The sequence below is a fragment of the Corythoichthys intestinalis genome, chromosome 16 (genome assembly GCF_030265065.1).
Source record: "Corythoichthys intestinalis isolate RoL2023-P3 chromosome 16, ASM3026506v1, whole genome shotgun sequence".
Classification (NCBI taxonomy): domain Eukaryota; kingdom Metazoa; phylum Chordata; class Actinopteri; order Syngnathiformes; family Syngnathidae; genus Corythoichthys; species Corythoichthys intestinalis.
The window spans coordinates 8,163,759-8,187,887 of record NC_080410.1 but is presented as its reverse complement, the minus strand read 5'-3'; the positions used below and the strand labels follow the sequence as shown (position 1 = coordinate 8,187,887).

Here is a 24,129-nt window from a genome sequence, read left to right as displayed (position 1 = left end):
TGTAATTAAGGTTACAGCTACAATTTGTGGAGTTATGTGTGAGCGATTTGCTATGAGAATTGTAAATACGTTAGCATTCGTAGCATTTAAGCTTTCTGAATTTTGGGGCTAATTTAATCTACTAAATTTACATATTGATCAGACTAAATGGACATTTGAACACCAATTGTTTTGTGCCAAGTATTTTATTGTTAAAATGCATGTCGTTTTGAACATAAGTTTACATGTGTGTTGCAGCTTTACAAATTGTCAAAAGTGAAGGAAATAAAAAGCACAATTGCCTTTTTTGCAGTCTGCAAAGCTGAAAAACTTCACGGTTAGTGAGGACGGAACACGTGAATTAATAAAGTAAAGTAAAAAATAAGATACTGTGAGGTACAATAAGGTACTGTTAATGCGACAAAAAATAAATAAATAAATAAATAAATAAACGACTAGAGACAAAATGGCGGACGAGACTCAGGCTTCGTAAAGTTGGATTTGTATGTATGTTTGTAAGTCGAGTACTTCGTAACTCGGGGACTACCTGTACAAAATTGAATATACAGGGTTTATGCGGGTCATTAAAAAATCATTACAAGTTAATAAATGGACTTCATCAAAATTCAGGTCTTGAAAAGCTTTATTAAATGTTGGAGGCAATAATAATTATGTATTTGATTGTTAGAAAAATAAATAAATAAATATATATTTTTTTAACATTATTTATGAGAGTTGTCTGATATTATCGTGTTAGCCGGGATAAGAGTGTTACCCGATAATATCGACCGATAAACGCATTTTAAAATGATACTGGATAATATCGACATCAGTTTTTCATGATCCGTTTTGGGCCAATTTGCCTTCAAAGAGAAAGTTGTCCCTTTGTACAAGGGCTGGTCACAGCTTAGCACAGCAGTTATGCTTACTGACCATTAGTTGTCTCCAAATTAAGATGCTTGGGATTTTTTTTTTGTGAGCAGACTATTTGCATTCATGGTACAAAATTTAAATGAACTATAAATGATTGAAAAGTAATGAATGATCAACTCATTACGTATCTCATTCACTGAAATGTACATCATTCACTGTGTGCCTTTGTTTTTACTTTGAGCCATACTGTATGTGATATGGCAGTGCCTTATTGGCACTTTGCAGTTGCACTAAAAAACTGTTGTTTGCACTATTTTGATTTCAACACAAAAAATAGTGGTACAATATAGGCACATTTTCCCATATCTTCGCAGAAGTTGTTCTCTTTTCACAGAATGCTTATTGATAAACCTTAACGTTGTTACATTTATCATTACTAAAGTATGCAGTGGGGCACCACAATGCAATTACCGATAGCCACGACCGCATATATCGGTATCGGATTTTTGGAGTTAAACAATATCAGGACATCGGTGTAAAAGTAATTATCGGACAACTCACAATTTGTGTGTGTGAAACTATCGGCAGTTGGGCATGGGCATTGAATGAATGCTTTATTTGGACATGAGAAAAAAATAAAAATAATTGACAAAAAAAAAAAAAAAAAAAAAAAAAACGAAAAACTAATTTTTTTTTTTTTTTTTTAATCAGACAGAACCAATGATATTCTCGAGATAACAGAAACAATAGTTAAGACAATAATAATAATGATAATAATAAACAAGATCAGAATGTATTTATTGTGTCCAAAAAGGAGTAGGATGAAGCATTTGCTTGTTAAAACCTACCCCCCATTTCTATTCCTTAATTATATCTGTCCGCCCTATGTAACTAGTCCTCATAATAACAATGAAACAAACTAAATAACCATATACATAAGATGCAAGATAAACAAACATAAACAGGACTTAGCCAATAACAGATATGTGAATACCCCTATAATTTAACCCCTTCCTCTTCCCTATACCTAGTGAAAACCATGTGCTTGTACCACTTCCTAAAATGGGTCATGCTTGGACATTGCTTGAGCCCCTCATCTAGTTTATTCCACAGCTTCACTCCACAAACTGAAACACAAAAACTTTTTAGTGTAGTTCGTACCCTCTGATGCTGTAAGTGAAGCTCCCCCCTCAAACTGTATTGTCCTTCTCTGTTAAAAAATAATTTCTGTATATTGCCAGGAAGTGACCTGTGTGAAGCCTTATACATTAGCTGAGCTGTTTGAAAATGAACCAAGTCCATGAATTTTAATGTTCCGGAATTTAAAAATAATGTATTTGTATGATCCCTATAACCAGCGTTATTTACTATTCTTATGGCTCTTTTTTGTAAAATGGATAGTGAATTTATTGTACATTTATAAGTATTAAATTAGTTTAATGTCTAACGACTTGGTCACCATGCCGCCTAGCAACACTATTAGTAACATTTATACAGTTTAGTATATTAATTTATCTTGATTTGGTTTGCCATCAACATTTTCTAACGTAAATTATGTAGCTTGCTTCATCCACTAGTAGCATCGCGGATACAACAAGAACGTCTACATCCACACCAGCAAATTGTCATTTATGTGTGCCCCCAAATGAGCGAGCAAAAGAAACCTGCTGCTCACATAATCACAGAAACATTTAAGCTGGGACATTATATGCGCACTGATGCACACTGTTTCAAGTGCGCACTCACACACGCTCCTGGCTACATGCGCTCAGTGACAGAAGGGTCAGTATGCCCTGGAGGAGACCTAGGATTGGGCAGATTTTACAGCTAACTAAATTCAATTTGCAAGTAATAAGAGACAAAGGTCACCGAAATTCACAGTGAGGTGCATTCTTTTACAGAATAACTACATTATGCGAAAACATGGAAGCTTTGAATATACTTAATGAATGAGGAAAAAATTAAAAACTCTTCACTAGTAGACGTCTACTCTATTTAAAGCGGGAGGGATTCGCTGCCACCCACCCACTTCAAATGTAATGGACGTCGAGCGGCGTCAATGGCAGCTAATGAGTTAAGAAGGAAAACGCTAAAATAACTTCCATTATGATTAAGACTAGACCTAAATCAAATTAATTCCATTACAACAAATTTCTGGTGCAAAAAGAAATCAATGAGTATCGATACTTTTGCAATCAACAATCGTATCCGGATATTACTTTTTTTTTATCAATACGTTCATACTTCTCGATAATCTTGACATCCCTCGTATATACAGTATGTACATACGAATGTACGTACATACTGGGGGTGTGAAAATATATCGAAAAGATGATAAATCTCGATACTTCGATATCCTACCACCATGAATGCATATATCGTTTGTTACTGTTTAAAAAATAAAAAGGGTCCAACAGGTTGCTACCAAAATTTTCCATTAGAATAGTGTCTACATAAGCTCACTGCCTGCCTTTGATGGCGCTCGACGTCCAATCCATTTGATGGTATTTTAATATCAAAGTAACTTACTTACTTTAAAGTTATTTATCGGTTACTTTTTCTCCCTTTGCTACCTCAACGTAAGAATGACAACAGAAAAATGTCATCGTGTATAACTGAATTTCCGTTAATGGAATTTAAAAGGGAAGATCACAATTTTTCACATTCGGTTTAATCTTCAGGTTAGCAGCAGTTTAATTGGTTGATGGAGTTCATTTCAAACACCATTGACTCATGGTAACTTAGCCACTCTGGAGCCCCTGAAACTAACAAATAACTGACAAACTGCATGGGATTTGTTGAACTCAACTCCACTGACAAATTAACCCCTCCTAACTCGAACATTAAGCCTAATGTCAAAAATTTTGAATTTCGGTTAGGGTTTAGGGGTTAAGGTGAACAGTATATCAGGGCCAATATAAAACAATGCAAATTGACTGCACGATAATCAACAACACCCAAATGAATTGCACAGTGCAATAAACACAAAGGTCGAGGCGGGCGTGAATGCCACACAAAACCCGGAAGTATGCCGTACACACATGCGATCAATTTGGCCACAAAACGTTGCGGTAACTAAGCACTACACTAAATCAGACTTACAAGACATCGCAAAGATGCTAAACCAACACGTCACCTCACGGCATACATGTGCAACACGAATATGATATAAATAATGGTCGCCGACGTCGCGAGGACAAGCGGGAGAGACATCCACCTGCCGATGCAACGGCAAAGCTACGAAACGGCTGCGCATGTACCGGCTCCAACTTATTGCTGGAACCCTCCATAATAAAGGAAAAATACGTTCATTCATGGGTGCACACAGATCAAAATTCCCTCACACATTTCAACAGGTGGCTGCACTCGGCTAGAATTTGCCTCCGCTCTGGCACACGTCAGTCTCAAAACACTTTGCACGTGTGACTCGAGACCAAAACAGGAAGAATTACAAGCAGTCACCATGGAAACGAACACGTAGTGGGAACCGTTCTAATATTTTCTATTCAAAATGCTCTTTGTACATGACTACAATATTCTTCATTCTACATACAGTATATGGCAATAACAAAACAGCAACGCACAGACTCTAAGGAAACTAACTTTAATCAGATTACTGCTTTGTAAAAATGAACGCGTTAGATTACTTTCTTTAAATGACGTGTAATCAGATTACAGTAACGCGTTACTTAGTAACATGTTAGTGACAAGACTGATTGGGAGCTACACAGAGGTTCCCACCTCTAGTACATACAGTGATATCTTGTTCTCTGCCAAGAAACTGTGAATTCAGGGACTTTGTTTAGACACAAGTAATGCTTTGCCAGATTTACCATATTGTTTATAATGTTTATAGTATAATGTACAATGTACCGTACATATTTTAGCCATAGCAGTTATTTTAAACAGAGCAGTTTTGTTTGTGTAGTTGTTTTTATTTCAGCACTGCAGGTCTAAAAGGAATGCTATTTCAGTTATGTTGTATGTACAGTATGTGTGAAAATAAAGTTACTTGAACTTGAATTAACAACATCTTAGTAACAATAAAGCTAAACTAATTAACTCAAAAAAATTTGGAGGATTTCATTTAGAGAAATATGGTGCTTTGCATTATTAAGGCTCGGTCCCTCTGTACGAGTTCAGTCAGGAGTGTTTTGATCATTCTAAAACATCTGCCTACAGATTCTCCTAAAATTGAGGCTCATGGCAACTTACGTCATCATCAATGTCATCTTCAGGCAAGGAGTCATCTTTGGAGTCGGTGTTCACGTTGGAATTGTAAGTCATGCTACCCCCGTTACAGTCACCATACTGAGCCACAATGTCAGGGCAGAGAGTGGAGGCCTGCAGCAGCTCAAAAGGGTCCGGCTGGATTTTGTTGTCATACCCGCCAGCACCGGCATCACCATCCATATCATCTTCCTCCTCCCCTCTCTCTCCGGACAACAGACTCTCTCTTTCGCCACTAGTGTCTCGCCTTTTGAGGCTCGGTGCTCTACTCAGGCTATTCCAACTAGAGCGTCGACTTCCCCATGAGCTGGAGCCACGTGGAAGAAGCGGGGAACGCCTCACAGGACTTGAGTGGCTCTGCAGAAACAGAAATTGCATGAAGTCAGTGTTTGTTCATGTCTATTACAATGCCAAAACATTGATTTATCTAGTTTTTTGTTAGTTTTCTTTTTCTTTTTTGTTAACAGAGGAAACTTTACTTCGCAAGGTAAAAATAATAAATAAAATAGTCCGGCAAATGCAAAAACAAGTTCTATATTATGAATGTTTCCAAAGTAAATAAGTTATTTAACCCTGACTAATGAAATGTGCTGTAGCGAGTTTACAGAAGCAACATTTGAGATTTCGACATCCGTTGGAGTGACTGAGTGCAGCCATGCATAGTCTAGTGAATGAGTTAAGAGCCTAATAAATGTGTTTACTGTGTCTTTTAAGGACACTGTTGTCCGTGTTTACGAGTTAAAAAGTGATTCTTGACTTATGTAGGAAACATCTACTGTGAACATAATTAAGGCAACTGTCATGAAAGGTGGGGGATGTGTTTGTTTGCCTAGGTCTCGGGAGTACTGATATATTTAGGATTTACTGTGAGGCCTCTGCGTCAAAAGTTACAACTCTTCCTACTTGTGTTGATTTTGTTGCATGTACTGTAAACATCTACAGGATGTGAAGATACAGTGCTAAGGCTGCAAGAACTAATCAATTAAATTGATTAATAAATTCGTTGCCAATGAATTTGATAATCAATTTTTGCCAGCAGCTATTAGCAGTCCCGTTTGGGTCTGTGTGTAATGTGAGGCTGCATGCCCGCGACAGTAATTAGAGCTAGAGCTAAAGCAAGAGCGAGAGAGTTCACTGCTACACTCAGGTTGGGTTTCTGAATCAAAAATTTTACAGTCAGTCGACATATCATCACAAATGTTATGAAAATAATTTATAAAGGTTGAAAAGTTACCTACTGTTGCTTTAAGTGTCCATTCGTATAGTTTTTTTGCAGAAGCATTGAAGCACTTGCGTTATTGTTAGATAGTAAAGTTATCTCATTTCTTTTTATAAAGAAACCACATACATAAACCCATTCATATAACAGGTTAGATTCTCCTTTCGACACAAACTCCCATTCAAACTGTAAATTGTCCTTCAACAGAGTGTGCTATCAAATTTAATATGGATTGTATTTATGAACATCTGTTTGATAAAGAAAACTCATTCATTTTAGTCTGCCTCCTCCTTATTCGATTTTGTTGTATAATTTGTTTAAAGAAAATAAATGAGTCATTGACACAATTTACATCAGCACTTTGCCTACGAGAAATTATTTGAAGGAACAGGACTTTTGTCTGATTTGTGTACTGAGAAATTGTATTTGTTCTTTTACTCAGAATCTTTAATATAAACTTTAACAGGTTTTATGTACTTAAAACAGTACAGTTGTAGACAACAGTTAAGTCAGGAAGGTGTAAAAATATTTTTGAAGGAAATAGTCATCCATTATGTCTTCATTGATACTTCCAACATGCCTAAAACAACTTGAAGTTAAATTGTGAAGGTAATTGAAAAAAAAATGACATCTATCGGATTATTCGATTAATCGTTTAATCCAGAGCTGTCAAACGATTAAAATGTTTATTCGAGTTAATAAGAGCTTAAAAATTAATTAATCGTAATTAATCGCAATTCAAACCATCTCTAAAATATGCCATATTTTTCTGTAAATTATTGTTGGAATGGAAAGATAAGACACAAGACGGACATAAACATTCAACATACTGTACATAAAGTGGGGTAAATACGTATTTAGTCAACCACTAATTGTGCAAGTTCTCCCACTTGAAAATATTAGAGAGGCCTGTAATTATCAACATGGGTAGACCTCAATCATAAGAACCAGAATGTGGAAAAAATAAAAACAGAAAATCACATTGTTTGAATTTTGAAGAATTTATTTGCAAATCATGGTGGAAAATAAGTATTTGATCAATACCAAAAGTTCATCGGAGCCCAAACGTTTTCTGTAACTCTTCAAAAGCTTTTCACACACTGTTGCTGGTATTTTGGCCCATTCCTCCATGCAGATCTCCTCTAGAGCAGTGATGTTTTGGGGCTGTCGTTGGGCAACATGGACTTTCAACTCCCTCCTCACCCCGTGGCGTCAAAATGATAACAAGAACAGTGAGCAAAAATCCCAGAACCACACAGGGGGACCTAGTGAATGACTTACAGAGAGCTGGGACCACAGTAACAAAGGCTACTATCAGTAACACAATGCGCCGCCAGGGACTCAAATCCTGCACTGCCAGACGTGTCCCCCTGCTGAAGAAAGTACAAGTCCATGCCCATCTGCGGTTTGCTAGAGAGCATTTGGATGATCCAGAAGAGGACAGAGAGAATGTGTTATGGTCAGATGAAACCAAAAAGGAACTTTTTGGTAGAAACACAGGTTCTCGTGTTTGGAGGAAAATGAATACTGAATTGCACCATACCCACTGTGAAGCATTGGAGTGGAAACATCATGCTTTGGGGCTGTTTGTCTGCATAGGGACCAGGACAACTGATATGTGTAAAGGAAAGAATGAACGGGGCCATGTATCGAGAGATTTTGAGTGAAAATTTCCTTCCCTCAGCAAGGGCATTGAAGATGAGACGTGGCTGGGTCTTTCAGCATGACAACGATCCCAAACACACAGCCAGGGCAACAAAGGAGTGGCTTCGTAAGGAGCATTTCAAGGTCCTGGAGTGGCCTAGCCAGTCTCCAGATCTCAACTCCATAGAAAATCTGTGGAGGGAGTTGAAAGTCCGTGTTGCCCAACGCCAGCCCCAAAACATCACTGCTCTAGAGGAGATCTTAATGGAGGAATGGGTCAAAATACCAGCAACAAGATGGCATGATTATTAACATTCTTTCTGTTAAAGGGATCCACAGATAGAAAGACTTGTAGTTATTAAAAGATACATTTGAGTACAAGTTATAGTAATTTTATATAATTTAAAACCCCTCTTAATGTTTTCGTTTTAATAAAATTTGTAAAATTTTCAATCAAAAAATAAACTATTAGCTCGCCATTGTTGACGTCGCCAAGAGGTGACATCACATCGGGCACCCTGCCGTTCTTCCACAGTGTCTTTAACTACGTAAGGTAGTGTTTGAAATACACCACAAGGTGTCAATGGCGAGTTTTACCTTAATTAGAGATCCAGCCAAGGCAAAGTCTGAGTAAGTTTTATGTGTTTTGCATAGCTATTTTGATTGGGATTGCCAGTTCTCTTTGCATTGAGCGCTTTTCTTTTTGTGAACATTATTTTTTGAGAGATATGAATATTATTTTTGTTGTGCTTTCACTAAATGATACTGTAGCGACTTAACTGTTCCGCCTAAATGCATGATGGGAAGCTGGGCAACCATGACTGTCAGTGGTGTCTGCGAATGGTAACCATTATGTTCTGCGTTGTGTTCAATTAGGCGTGTAAAGTCAAAGATCGTCTCCTGCTCCGCCTAAATGCATGATGGAAAGTTGGGCAACCATGACTGTCTGTAGTGGCTGCAAATGGTATACCATATGCTCTGCGTTATGTTTATTCGCATTTATCTGCCTTTTCGCTCTCAATATGCTAAAACGGCATCATTGTAAACTGTTTGAGGCAATGCATGAACGAGTCATTCCCTGCATGCGTTAATTACGTCAAATATTTTGATATGATTAATTAAAAAAATTAATTACCGCCCATTAACGCAATAAATTTGACAGCCCTAGTTTAATCCAATCGTCTGATTAATTGATTATGAAAATAATCGTTAGTTGCAGCCCTATACAGTACACTAATTGTTTGCAGCCCTCTTCCTGATTGGAATGGAAAACTTGTCATGTAGATTTCTCTTAATTGTTTTATTTTGGATTGTAACCTCTACAAAAAGTGTGACACTTGAGGATCAACCAGATATCATTTGGAAGTAAGCTCACCAAAGATCTTTGATCACATGTTAAGGCATCCATTGAGGTGGAGCTTCCACGACGTGAGTCTTGGTGGACGGTCTCTGGATTGGGAGGTCCGACTTCTCCATATTGCAGAACACCCTCTCTTGCCATGACCTCCTCCTCCAGGTAGGATTCCGGGCCCAGAGAGCTTTTCGGAGTGGGCATGGGTGTTGCTGCCGTTCGCATGATTATGGGAGGAGCCATTGAACCACGCGGGTCAACATGGCCATTGGCTGTCATCATCAGAGTATACATCTTTAGCTCTGTAGAGGGTTTAGGTGACATTTTTTTTTTACAGATGCAATAGTGAGGCTAACTTGTCATAAGGCATCAGTGATCATGAACATGAATATATAAACCACCATTTCACTCACCAGTGTCTCTGAGCTGCTCTATTTTCTCATCCTCCTCAAAGTTGTCTGACTTTTTGTCATCATCTGACTCTGAGCGATTTGCATCACCCTAAAACATACACATTGTTTTTACTTCAAAACACAATTAAACTTTCACTAACGTATTTGATTGCATACATTGAATGCTTGTTAAAGACTAGTTTTCTGTGAACACAATTTTAGTTTAGGTTTTAACAAAACAGCAACGCAAACGAGGAATAAAATGTTTTATTTGTATTCTCTAAACCACCTAACTGCTGCTTAATGTCCAAAATATCTGTCAACATGGTGCAGCTAACAGATTAAAAAGATCTAAGGAGCAGGAAATAAATGACTGTAGCCGTTTCCGTGCCTGGAGGTACGCTGTGCTCCCTGGTTCGCACTACAAGCAGGTTGCAAGAGGATGGATTGATCATCAATTCGATTAGAGTTTGCAGTAGCGGTCGACAGTAATCTTCATCCTCTTGCACCCTTTTAAAAACAGTGATCCCTCACTTGATGTGGACATTTCTGTAATTGAGAGCCTGCACCTGTGGCCCCGGAATGGCTCAGTTGGGAGTTTATTAACAGCAAGACAAGGCCAGAACACTGCTGCTGTGATTCAACGCTGCTCAGAAGTAAACATAAATCTATCCTCTCATCTCCTGGCAATGCTATCACAATAAACCCACTTTGGCTAGGCAATTGTCTCTTCTGTCAGAAACAATGTTGTGCAATTCCAATAAAAAGCCTTTGATGAAACTAATTCAGGAAGACAAAATACCATAGGCACCTCTCACTGGGTACACTTACACGGGTAGTTTTCCTCAATCAAATTGGAATCAATCATAATAAGTGAATAGGGTTTGATCGGTATACATGAAGTTTAAGTAAAGAGATTCACGTTCAATCCGTGTTTGCATGGCCCCAGCTGAATCTGATTGGATTCTTCTTTTTGATATGCACATTACATTATTCTCTGCCACTACTTGTAATATGCAGAGAAAATTTTACTCAAGCAAGAATAGCGTTACTTCAAAATAATATTACTCAAATAAAGGTAAACGTAGTCATCCAAAAAATGTACGCAAGTATACTAAGTAAAACAGAATTTGGTGAAAAGAATACTCAAGCACAGACTTTATAATAGTATTGACGGGTCACATCCATCAGCCACTGCCTTACGCCTTCAAGCAGGGGGCTGTCCTACAGTCCGCTTCAGTTATTCGCAGTCGGTCGCAGTTAGTCAACACATGCAGGGATCCAATGCCGGATTTAGGTTGAAAAAGTACAAAAGCTTTACCGCATACAAACAGGATGGATTGTCTCAGGAGTGATTTGTTCAAGGATTCAAGATAATTATTATATGTTTCATACAATGCATGCATTTTAAAACGTTGTGAAAAAAATCAATGGGTGAAATTAGCCGCGAAAGCATTGGCATTAATACTTCGCAATATTTACGTAAAAAACTGCTAACTCTACGGTTTTTTGCTTTTAACCAAGAATCAAGACTGTTTTACGTCCATATCTATAAAGAATTGAGCATTTAAGCATTTATTCACAAGAATTTTCAACGGGAAAATCTCTTTGTTTACATACTACGGTGGCCGCTAATTTCCTGATTGACTAGACTCATAGTTCGCAATTTTTACGTTAAATTAATGCTACCAGCACCTTTTATTTTCTGCTTTTAACCAAGAATCGAAACTGTTTTACGTCATCCATCTATAAAGAATTTGGGGATTTAGCCTAAATTCACAAGAATTTTCCCCGGAAAAGCTCTGTTTACATATGGCGGCCACCACATTGACTGACAAACTAGCATTGTACTTCAACATATTTCATCTATAAAGAATTTGGGGATTTAGCCTAAATTCACAAGAATTTTCCCCGGAAAAGCTCTGTTTACATATGGCGGCCTCCACATTGACTGACAAACTAGCATTGTACTTCAACATATTTACGTAAAATAAATGCTAACTGCACGTTGTTTTTTTTTTGGCTTTTAACTAGGAATTGAGACTGTTTTACATCCATATCTGTAAAGAATTCAGGGATTTAAGCATTTATTCGCAATAATTTTCACCGGAAAAGCTCTGTTTACGTATGGCAGCTGCCAAAATGACTGAAAGACTAGCATCGCACTTCGACATATTTACGTAAAATAAATGCTAACTGCAGGTTTTTTGGGGTTGTTTTTTTTTTTGCTTTTAACCAAGAATCCCGACTGTTTTACATCCATATCTATATAGAATTCAGGGATTTAAGCATTTGTTCACAAGAATTTTCACCGGAAAAGCTTTGTTTACATATGGCGCCCGCCACATTGACTGACTGACTAGCATTGTACTTCGACGTATTTACGTAATATAAATGCTAACTGCACTTTTTTTATTTTCTTTTAACCAAGAACGGAGAGTGTTTTCAACCATATCTATAAAGAATTCAGGGATTTAAGCATTTATTCACAAGAATTTTCAATGAAAAAAGCTCGTCTGTGATTCTACTCGGTCAGCTTTGAGGGCAACGCCAACAATGCAGGCCCCCTATTAATCGGCCCTGCGCCCCGTCCATATCATTATGAAGTCTATGACTTAAGCAATGAGTAACATTGTGAGTAACTACTTAAGATGCTTTTTTTTTTTTTTTTTTTTTTTTTTTTTTTAAACAATGGTATTTTTTTTCTCAACACAAAGTTATCTATATGAACTGTTATTATTATACTGTACTCTGACATATCACATAACCACACGAACTCAAAGAAATACAACAGCAACAAAAACTTTCGGCGAGAGAAAAAAATTTACAAAAATGAAGCATGAAGCCCTCTAAAACATATTTCTTTTTATGAAACTAAAAGGTCCATATCTCCGTTTTCCCGTGGTCAATCAGAGCCAAATGAAAACTGGGAGAGTGATTAAAATCCGTGCTTTTGAGTCATGTTGACAGCAGCACTCTATGTCAAATGTTTAATTTTTTATGGTGCTTTAATTAAAGGGCGCTTTCACTCTAGCACTGTTTGGTCCGTTTTAAATGGATCAGAGTTCTTTTTCTTAGATAGTCCGCTTCATTTTGTAAAAGTGAACGCGCATCCCAACTCTAGTTCGAACCAAACAAACAAACAAACAAACTCTGGTCAGTTCAAAAATCGTGCAGAAGTTGTTCAAGTTCTAAAATAAAGGATACAACACCTGACGAAGCTGGCGACTTCTTTGCGGTTGTTACAGTATTAAGGAAACAAATGCCTGCACTAGAGGTTCCATTTTTCGGGTGTTTTACCCCTTTTTTCCAGCAGGAATTGGGGTGGAGGGGGTGAATGTTAAACCTTTTCAAAAAAGTCATTTGCAAGTCTTGTTGCGTGTAAGCTCTCCAACCGGACCCTGGTCCTCTTGGTCTAATGTGACAGCGCCCAAAGACGCCACGTGATTGAACAGGTTGGCGTGATCAAAGAACGGCAAGCTTGAGTCTGATTGGTATAATGGAGTCATGTGACTATTAATGCGGCATTTCTTTGGTGAAACTGGTTGAGCCACTGTTCAGTAAAATCTAATATGTAAAGAAGAAAAATATAACAAGTAGTATAACCCAAACTAGTCGGGTAAGAGTAGCATTTCTTCTTCACAAATCTACTCAAGTAATGGTAAAAAGTATGTCTTAGTAAAATTACTCTAAGAAGTACATTTTTCTTAAAAGGTTACTCAAGTTACTGTAACGGAGTAAATGTAACGCTTTACTACCCACCTCTTGCAATATGTAGTGGTGACTTCACATGCTCTGGTTTAGATGATCCTTACCACTTGCTAATTGGTAGTTACAAGTATGTCCTGTTCATGTGTTTTTCTTATCGTGGCAATAAAAAAAAAAAAACAGCAGACACAGATTTCATTTATGTTTCCTGAGTGGCCGAAATGGTTTTAGACCTCTGAATACATCAACCAGAACAAGAAGAGATTGCATCAAAATGCAAACGGTAAGCTCTTGTTTGTAACTGAATGTTTTAGCAACCACTTGGTTAAAAATAATAATAATAAGAGTCTGATAAATGTGTACACTTTATTTTGATGCTGGTGTGAAAAAAAAAGTGCAAATTGACGATAAATCGTCTTAAAAAACTTATGGTTTCTTTCCATTCATAACTTCTTGTTTGTGCTCCGCCATTTTGAAAAGTAAACGGAAACTTGGGTATCATGATAAAATCCCAGTTTTCCAGTACTTAATACGACTTGAGGGGGCGTTCACATGCAATTTTTCACGTGACAAGTGGTATTTGTCATTAAGTACAACATCACATGAAGGCAGCATAAGAGAAGAAGATGCGCACTTCCTCCTTCACCAGCGTCCTTTTAGGTAGCAGGAGCGATGCGCAAACCGAACAAGCCTCTCTATCAACCCAATCAGCTCCACTTATTATCAATCGGCATAGACTACCACTTACAATCCGATCCAAAATACAATAAGATCCGGGGGAATCCGATTGGCTAAGGTGTTTATATGAGACCTTTTTAATCGTACTGGGCTTTCAATCAATAATAAATAGGATTTTTGGACCCACGGTTAATTATTTATTTATTATTTTTGAAATCTTTAATTTTAAACATAAATGTAATGTATACCTCTGTGACATTCAAAAGTGAGTATCGATTTGATAATATATGTCATTCTTCTAAAACAGCCTCGGTATTTGTATCTCAGATGTTAAAATGATGCCATTTACCTCAGCCTGGAAGCCTTCTACCAATATGGCCACTAGCAGGTTGAAAAGCACGTAGTTTCCAAATGTCATTAGGGCAACAAAGTAGAGGGCCGCCCATGGGGAGGTGGAGGCCATACCGTTATACAGCACCACGTTCCAGTCCTCTTGGGTTAGAATCTGCACATTCAAAATACAAAAATTCAAAGCAATTTTGGCACACATACAGGAACTTGGGAAATAGTAGTGCTGCAATGATACCATTTTTTTGACTACCGATTCAAACACCCGTTGTTTGGTATTGGCCAATGCTGTTACTGCACCGATACCACATTTTTTGTATTAGTGATCCCTCATTTTTCATGGTTAATGAGGACCAGAACACGCAGCGATAAGTGAAAAAACGCAAAGTAGAGCGCAAAATTTTTATTTTATTTTTATTTTTTTTGTGAGTGTTTAATGTATTTATTCAGAAAAAAAAAGTATATATATTTTAAGAAATGATTTTTTAAAGCACTTCAAATGGTATAGTTATGATAAATTTATAACATGTTACTGTCCCACCAAATTATTTTCAAAAAGGAATAAAGTACAAGTAGAAAATGCTTGGCTTTATTAAATGCTTATCTGAGTGAGTCTACTCAAATCCGCTAGGAGCTGCTCACTTACACACAATGAGTTGCCACAGCAACTGTTTAATAAGTTAAACGATGACTGACGCATGCGGCGCTTCGGAAGTTCGGGAATCTGGCCAGATCAAACGCATTCATCTGTCAATCATCGTTGACTTCAACAAACAACTCCAGTGTACGTGCACTGTATGCATGACGAACAAAGAGCAGGGAGAGGGAGGGAAGGAGCGAGTGAGAAGCGACCAGCTCAGGATTTTTTTTTTTTTTAATCTGCAATGGACTGATGGCGCGAAGTTTGAAGGGATCCCTGCACTCCATTGTAACTTGACTGTTAATTACAGTGCTGGCCAAAAGTATTGGCACTACTGCAATTCTGTCAGATAATGCTTAATTTCTCCCAGAAAATGATTGCAATTACAAATGCTTTGGTAGTAATATCTTCATTTATTGTGCTTCCAGTCAAAAAACACAAAAGAGAATGAAAAAAACATTAAATCATTGTGATTTTACACAAAACTCCAAAAATGGGCCGGACAAAAGTATTGACACCATCAACCTAATACTAGCACAACCTTTAGACAAAATAACTGCGATCAGTCGCATCCGGTATCCATCAATGAGTTTCTTACAATGCTCTGCTGGAATTCTAGACCATTGTTCTTTGGCCAACTGCTCCAGGTCTGTGAGATTTGAAGGGTGCCTTCTCCAAACTGCCATCCTTAGATCTCTCCACAGGTGTTCTATGGGATTCAGGTCTGGACTCATTGCTTGCCACTTTAGAAGTCTCCAGTGCTTTCTCTCAAACCATTTTCTACTGCTTTTTGAAGTGTCTTTCCGTTCATTGTCCTGCTGGAAGACCCATGACCTCTGAGGGAGACCCAGCTTTCTCAAAATGGGCCCTACATTATGCTGCAAAATTTGTTGGCCGTCTTTAGACTTCATAATGCAATGCACACGGTCAAACAGTCCAGTGCCAGAGGCAGCAAAGCAAATCCAAAACATCAGGGAACCTCCGCCATGTTTGACCGTGGGGATCGTGTTCTTTTCTTTGAAGGCCTCATTTTTGTTCCTGTAAACTCTATGTTGATGCCTTTTCCTAAAAAGTTCTACTTTTGTCTCATCTGACCAGAGAACATTCTTCCAAAACGTATTTAACTTTCTCAAGTAAGCTTTGGCAAACTCCAGTATGGCATTTTTATGTCTCTGGGTCAGAAGTGGGGTCATCCTGGGTACCGTAGAGTCCCTTTTCAGACGCCGACGGATAGTATGGGTTGACACTGTTGTACCCTCGGACAGCAGGATAGCTTGAACTTGTCTGGATGTTAGTCGAGGTTCTTTATCCACCATCCACACAATCCTTCGTTGAAATCTCTCATCAATTTTTCTCTTCTGTCCACATCTAAGGAGGTTAGCCACAGGTCCATGGGCTTTACATTTATTGATGACACTGCGCATGGTAGACACCGGAACATTGGAGATGGACTTGTAGCCTTGAGCTTGAAGCATCCTCACAATTTTGCTTCTCAAGTCCTCAGACAGTTCTTTGTTGTTCCTTCTTTTCTCCATGTTCAATGTGGTACACACAAGGGCACAGGACAGAGGTTGAATCAAATTTAATACATTTTAACTAGCTGCAAGTGGGATTTAGTTATTGCCACCACCTGTTATGTGCCACAGGAAAGTAACAGGTGCTGTAATTACACATATTAGAGAAGCATCACATGATTTTTCAAAGGGTGCCAATACTTTTGTCCGTCCCATTTTTTGAGTTTTGTGTAACATTAATTTTTTTTTTTTTTTTTCGTTGTCTTTTGTGTTTTTTCATTGCAAGCAAAATAAATGAAGATATTACTACCAAAGCATTTGTAATAGCAATCATTTTCTGGGAGAAATTGAGCATTATCTGACAGAATTGCTGTGGTGCTAATACTTTTGGCCAGCACTGTAATTGCTATCGTGGCTTGGTCAGACACTGCTTAACTCATTGTTTACCATTGAAGGAGCGAGACCTCCAATCTATTTGAAGTGGGAGGGCTACTGCCACACTCCCGCTTCAAATGGATTGGACATCTCAGAGTGATAAAGTCATTGAAATTTACAGCAGAAGGATGGACGTCTATCATCTTCTAGGGAAGGGCGACAAGCGTTCCTTTTTTTACGGCGTGTGCGTAGCTAGCGGCCATCTTGGGTAGAATGACTAGCGGTTGGAATCTAGATTTTAAAGAGTACATATTGCACAGCATCAGTACGTCATTTCTTAGTACTCCCCGATACCTATGACATTATTTGAGTGCCTTATCAGTACTGTTACCAGCACAGTATTGATATCAGTGCAACACCAGCAAGAGCCAACTATGAGAGTCCGACCTGTGCATAGGTTTTGGGGGATTAAAAAATAAGTACAGTAAAAAATAAATAACTGGTAACATTTACACTTTTTCAGGACTTTTGGGTTTTACATGTTCAGAAGAGATACTTTTACTGCCATCATGCAGCAGTACTTCAACTTCTTCCACAAGGGATTACTGTAAGATGACAAGCAAGGTCTATGTGAGTGAGTGTGCAGTTTGTGTGTGTGTGTGTGTGTGTGTTTACGTGCAGTAGCTTTTAAACCAATGCCTGAGATGAAAGCATTTAAAAGTAGGACAGTGTTCATGATGCAGCATGAAAGCGTTCAACCCACTCAAACCCTGTGGCAGGGAGGTATTTCACTGTGCTGTGAGCTTGGCTGCATCCGTGTGCGTGCTGGTGTGTAACGTTGGGTGTTATTGTATCCTATTTGAGTGTATTGTCCACAAAACTACAGTAAGTGTACAGTACTTCTGCACATGACAGTCAACCAAGCATAAATGCTTTTTCAGCACCTCTCTCCTCCATGCAGCAAAGTGGGACACCAATGGTGTTCTACTGTTGACCGAGAGACTTAACAGTATCTCCTCAGAGGTTAGAAAATAGAATCAGAGTGGGCCAGAGAAGTGGTTACTGTGCATAAGAACAATTTACTTGACAGGCTTTGACTAATGAGCAGAGAACTTGCCAAGGAAGCTTGGCTCATGAGAATGGATCTTATATAGCAAGCACATAAACACGCTCAAGTTTCGCATTTTGACTTTGGATGGCAAAGTAGCACATGTTGACTTTATTGAGATTCAGAATGATTTATGTTATTTATTTTCGAAGTATGCTTTAAAACGTCGCACCTTAAAAGGTTTCAGAGATAGAACACGCAAGTAGAATGTTTGGATGTCGAGCCATTAAAATGCTGTATCTACACTCACCGTCTAAAAGAGTAGGTGCATTAAGTTCAAACTGATGGCTGGTATAAACAGGATAGAAACTCGGGCATGAAACATGTTAGTTTGTAGTGGTATAGCATAGAACAGAAACACTTTGGAATATGCTTATAATAGTGGATACCTTCAACTTAGTGAGAGGCAAAAATTTAACCAAAAAATTACATGATCAACATTGCAAAGGCAGAATGTTTTATACAATGTTGAGTGTTGATAGATGATGCAGTTGTCCCTAAAAGATTGTTGTTAGGGTATTGCACTGTAATTTGTATAAAAGTCAGAAAATACCACTTCTGCAACATTTATCTACTGTATGTATTTATACTTCCGTGCAATCAACTGACCTGAAATACGGTGACAATGGCCCACAGTAGAGTGTCAAAATTCTTTCGGTCAGGAATAGTGTCTCCATCATCAGTCTGAAGACTGAATTTGCAGCCAAACAGATGCATACCCAGTATGCTACACCGACAGAGGCACAAAACATTTACACGTTTATTACATCAGCATTGATATACCTGGAATATTTTAGTTATTTCCTTCATGAATACCCACCTAAAGGTAAAGATGAAGAGCATCAGAAGCATGCAGAAGGTAGCCACATTATCCATCGTCTTCATCAGGACGACAAGTTGTCTCCTCAGTGCAGGAAGGAAACGAACCAACTTCAGAACCCGAAGCAGACGGAACGTACGCAGGACCGACAACCCACCATCAGCTTGACCAATTATTTCCCACACACTGAAAAAGCAAGACAATACAATAACTAGGAGTGTGACAATATATCGACATGGTACTATATCGCAATCATTTGTGTCTCATTAGGTTATCGCTCTGCCCCAACCAGGAATCAAGTAATCTTTTTTAAAAAATATTTCATAGTTTAATAAAATAATCGACAGGTTGCTACCAAAATTTTCCAGCAGAATAACATCGATGTTATCTCCTTGGCTGCCATTTACGGCGCTAAATGCATCATTCATTTCAAGCGGGAGGGAGGGAATGAAAATTTTACATTTCTCCATTTAGAAATAGCTTGTTTTTCTTTTTAACAGTTGTCAGCGTTGTTAATAACCGCGTTAGACTATAACAACGTTTCTAATGTTGTTACTTTTTCATTAGGGAGTAATCTAAGTAATTGCTTTTCCCATCTTTGCAACGTAGTTACCGTAACTGAGGGTGTGAAGGGGTGTGTTACTACAATTTGGTTGAATGAAGCACGAGTTGTCTGATTATATCAGACATCAGCTGCCTGCCTGGAGAGAGCAGAGTGGGAGGCCAGGGAATTTCAATAGTTGCGTAATCAAACTTGAATCATTTTCAATATTTAATATTGTTACTTGACAAAATATTTAAGCATAGTGTTGTTGTGCTTATTGTGCAGTTGGCCTAACATACAGTTTAAGAGATTTGCACAGGTTAATAGTCACAAGTATAAATTTGTGTTTTCTTAATGGACTAATATATTTGATCCAAATAAATACCAAATGTTCTAAAATACTGTATGTAGTGTTTTTATTCTTCAATCAGTTAATATAAACATCTTTAATTTGCAAGATGTTATAGAGTGTATAATGTAATAACGTGTAGAACATGAAAAGTCCCGTCAGTTACTTTGCTGAGTAACTAATTACTTATACAATGAGGTAAACAAGTTACTAACTCAATTACTTTTTGAGAGAAGTAATTTGTAACTGTAACTAATTACTTTTTTAAAGTAAGATTAACAGCACTAATAGTTGTCACAGACAAAGGCGGACTGGCATATGAGGATACCAGGGATTTCCCTGGTGGGCCGATGGGACGGTGGCACGGTGGGCTCATGGTCAAATGAGCCGACCCTAAAAAAGCACACCTGCGTAATCCAAGAATTACGGTAAATGCATTCCAACTGAGCTGCAAGTCTGTCGACTTCCCTGTCCTTGCGCTGCTCATAAAAAAACTGTCTAACACCAGAGCTGTCATAATTTAAAAATGAAATAATCTGATCTTAAAACCTACATGTGCTTTATGTGCACTGTCACGTCAGTACAATATTATTCGCAGCAACGGGTCATTTTAGTTGACTGTAGGTTACAGTTCTCATTTTTGTGGCACTGTTAATCCACAAATCTTAATATGTACTGGCCAAGGTTGATGAATATTACTAGTGGACCTCTCTGACTACTCCCACACTCAAAACAATGGATTTTCACTTTACCATTATTCAGAAAAATGAATTAAAAGTCTTGCATGTGAACTTTATTTACGTTATGGTTCTCATATATATGATACTGTAAATTCTTAATTCTGAATTGGTTCCGGCCAAGGTTGGTGAATATTAATAGTACACCTCTCTGACTACTCCCATACTTAAAACTATGAATTTTTACTGTACCAAAATTTATAAAATTTGATTTAAAGTCCTACATGAATACGTTGATCAGGTTACAATTCTCATTTTTGTGGAACTGTAAATCAACATTTATGAATAGGTTCTGGCCAAGGTTAGTGAATATTAGTAGTAAACATCTGTGTTGCTGGCTGGATGACTTCTAACACCGTCCATGAAGTGGGCCGGTATTTCAATGACTCTTGGGCCACTCCACCCATCTCAATTCCACCCCTGATCATAGAATATATTGATTTCCCCACCCATGTATTGCTGTATTGCAAGATTATCGTGAACTTGTATCACAATGTGTATGTATTTGTATTGTATTGGGATGTACCCAGAGCTTCCCACCTCTAATAATAAAAATACACTATTGATAAATTTGCTTTAAAAATGTGGTCAATGATTTTAAGTTCAATAACTACTGTACATGAACAACAGTGTAATGGTTGGATATGATTATTTTGTCTGCCTGCCTGAGACCTTGATAGCACCACCAAACATTTTTGAATGAAAAATAAACTAATTGTGAAAATGTTTCTCGTTATGTCATAGAGAAATTATATAAATTATGTTGTGGAAAAGTAGGTGTATTGACCAGGTTTTTTGATTGCATTGTCCAAAATAGCGCATGTGACAGGTCACTAAACTCATTCAATTCCAGTAAGAAAGAAATTTGGCCATTAATTCGTCACTTTATAGAGAGTACATATCTTTAAGTGTTGATGTAACATGTTTTGTTGGTGTTATAATATTACATTGTTATCGTAGGTTAGTTTATGCTTCATGAAACCGTTCTGGACTGATTCATGAGTTCATTATGAGTCGGTCAGCACATTATAAAGACGGATAGAGCAACACCTCACAGCTAATGGCTGACAAGCTGGAGAAGCATTGCTTTCAGCAGTGGCCTACAGTGAAAAAATGTCAACTGTATGTACTTGATAAGAATATGAACCTGGCTGGTTACCTGATAATTACAATGATGCTGTCAAATATGTTGTATGGGTTTCTTATGTATCCAAATAAGCCAAAAGCAAGCAGCATGAAGCCCATCTCCAAAACAAACATGCTAGTGAAGACGATGTTGCTGATCTCGAGCACATCTGTCAACTCCTCCGGCTGCAGGAATAAGAAAACAAAAGTAGGTTAGGGATAGAGGAGGGAGGAGGAAAGGAGAAGTTAGTCAGTCTTTCCACTATATTACCCCAAAGCTGTAAAGTCCTTCGGAGTGTGTGCCCTAAATCAAGCTATTATCAATCAAGTTCCCGAGCGGCAGTCAGGCCCAATCCATCAAACGGAGAAGAAAAGCTCCAATCTATCTGCAATGATCTGTTCCACTTAACCCACCGTAGAGTCAATGATCCAGTAGATTCAAGTGAGGGACTCGAGTCAAGGAACAATAACTACCACTCGCTTCAATGCAGAAGCACTTTTTAGTTTGATAGCATAATTAGGAAAACCAATTTTGGAGGTTTAACAAACAAGAGTAAAGTTGCCTTAAAATACAGTTAGGGAAGTTATAAACTCATCCAATCATGGTTGTTTTGACCATGCAACATGTAACAAGCGTATTACTGTAAATCATGGTGCCTCTTACCTGCTCATGGTACTCTATCCCCATGCTGAGAGTGTTGACAAGAATGGCAGTCATGATCCCCCTGTTAAAGTATTTGCTCTCCACTATTCTCTTCAGTTTCTCCCTGAAATTTATCCATGCCCGGAGCGCTCCGTTTTTGTATTGCATCGCCCCGTTTCGTCTGCCCCGACTTCTCCCACTTCTCAGATCTCCTCCCTGAAAATGGACAATTTTACGCATAAGGACAAATTAAGTTGATCACCTGCATTTGCAATGTACAGTACAAATTAGGGATGTCCTAATTGCATATTTTTACACCCAAGTCCGAGTCAGAATCACTTAAATTTGAGAATCGGCCGATAACGAATCCCGATCCGACCGGAATTTTTTTAAATTATTTGAACAAAAGTTCCAAACATGTTACAGTCAAGGGTGTAGGTTTGCATAGGGACGGTAGGATAAAACACTACCAACTTTTCAGGATGCTCAAATTGTCCTCACCAACATTTAGGCAACCTTATTTGCATTATATATAACGTGTTTAGTTATATAGGTCATTTAGATTGTCTTCCTACATGTTGTAACGATAGAATTGACCCTACCATTATTAAGTGAATTAATTTCATTATTTTAAGACTTACATTTACCCCCTTATCACTTGCTGAATGAGCCAATCCATGTTTTTTTCCTCCTTGGCTGATGACTTGACCCCCTCCCACACACATGCACACTCTCGCAGTACAGAATTATGTTACATGTCCATATGCCGCCTCCTTCGCCAGCAGTCATTGTTGTGAAGTTGGGAAACGGTGGGCACCACTAATTCTGCTTCTGAAAGTCCGACATGCATCACTGTTTAGCATTACCATTACATTAAACAGTAAACTTGCTAACCTGGGTAACTGCTTCAGGAGAAGTGTCCTTCTCTATGTGTATTCTACTATGTCAATGTTAATTAAACTGAGAAATATAGTAAACTCGGCTCAGCTGTAAGAAATGTGGTGAACCAAGGTTTACCTCCTTCTCCCCAGTTTTCATTTTGCTTATGTAGTCTTAAAGTGTGGACAAAAGTAGTGTTTTTCCAGTAGGAAGGCTCCATTTTTTTTTATTTTGGAATTACCTAAGGCGTTTTTTTGTTGTTTTGTTTATTTATGCTGACAATTTATTTATTTATTTTTTTTTGCATTCCTGGATACTGGATGATTAACAAGTATGTATTTCATGTGTATGTTGATATAATTTTTGTTAAAATAATGCAATTTAAATTTGCTCATTAAATCCAGACATTTGTTCTGGTTTTTAAAATGTTTCTTCAGTAGTTTTTGAAAACAAAGGTTTGAATCATACGGTGTAACACCTTAACCAATGCATATGCACTGCAAAAACCCACCTCCTTAAAACTGACCCCCCCCCCCCCCCCCCAAAAAAAAAAAAACCTTCAATTCCTTTGTTTTCAATGTAAATCTACTAGAAATGAGTGAAATTATCTGCCAGTGCTTGAAATAAATTTTACTCAGATTTCTTGAAATAAGAAAAATACTTAGCTGAAAATATGACACCTATTTTTTAGCAAAAAACTTCTATATTTAATCTTAAAAAACTAGTTTGTCAGAAATGCTCTTAATTCAGGAATAGATATTGTTCAAAACATTATTTGAAAGCATTTTTTCTTGATTTGGTGAAAAATGGCCGATTTTTAGATTTTTGGCTTAATAAGAACAAATGGTAATATTTACTAAAAGTAATTAGAAGAATCTGACACATTAATCTGTGAACTAGCCTTTAAAACTTAAAACAAGATGAACATTATTCGACTGATTTAAGAAAAATGATCAGATTAAAACGTTATAAT

At 37.7% G+C, this 24,129-nt stretch overlaps 1 protein-coding gene across 3 annotated transcripts in view; it reads right to left on the bottom strand.

Moving 5' to 3' along the window:
- The window catches only part of cacna1ha (calcium channel, voltage-dependent, T type, alpha 1H subunit a), a 231,413-nt gene that overhangs the window by 44,137 nt on the left and 163,147 nt on the right, over nt 1-24,129 (bottom strand). For 2 of the 3 annotated variants that reach the window (XM_057861425.1, XM_057861426.1), the window contains exons 12-19: nt 22,299-22,493; nt 21,669-21,820; nt 18,880-19,065; nt 18,669-18,786; nt 14,424-14,579; nt 9,710-9,797; nt 9,321-9,598; nt 5,068-5,439 (exon numbers count right to left, since the gene is read on the bottom strand). In XM_057861425.1, coding sequence (XP_057717408.1) covers nt 5,068-5,439; nt 9,321-9,598; nt 9,710-9,797; nt 14,424-14,579; nt 18,669-18,786; nt 18,880-19,065; nt 21,669-21,820; nt 22,299-22,493 — 1,545 coding nt within the window. The remainder of the gene's footprint in view (nt 1-5,067; nt 5,440-9,320; nt 9,599-9,709; nt 9,798-14,423; nt 14,580-18,668; nt 18,787-18,879; nt 19,066-21,668; nt 21,821-22,298; nt 22,494-24,129) is intronic. The other variant, XM_057861427.1, reaches the window with a different exon arrangement.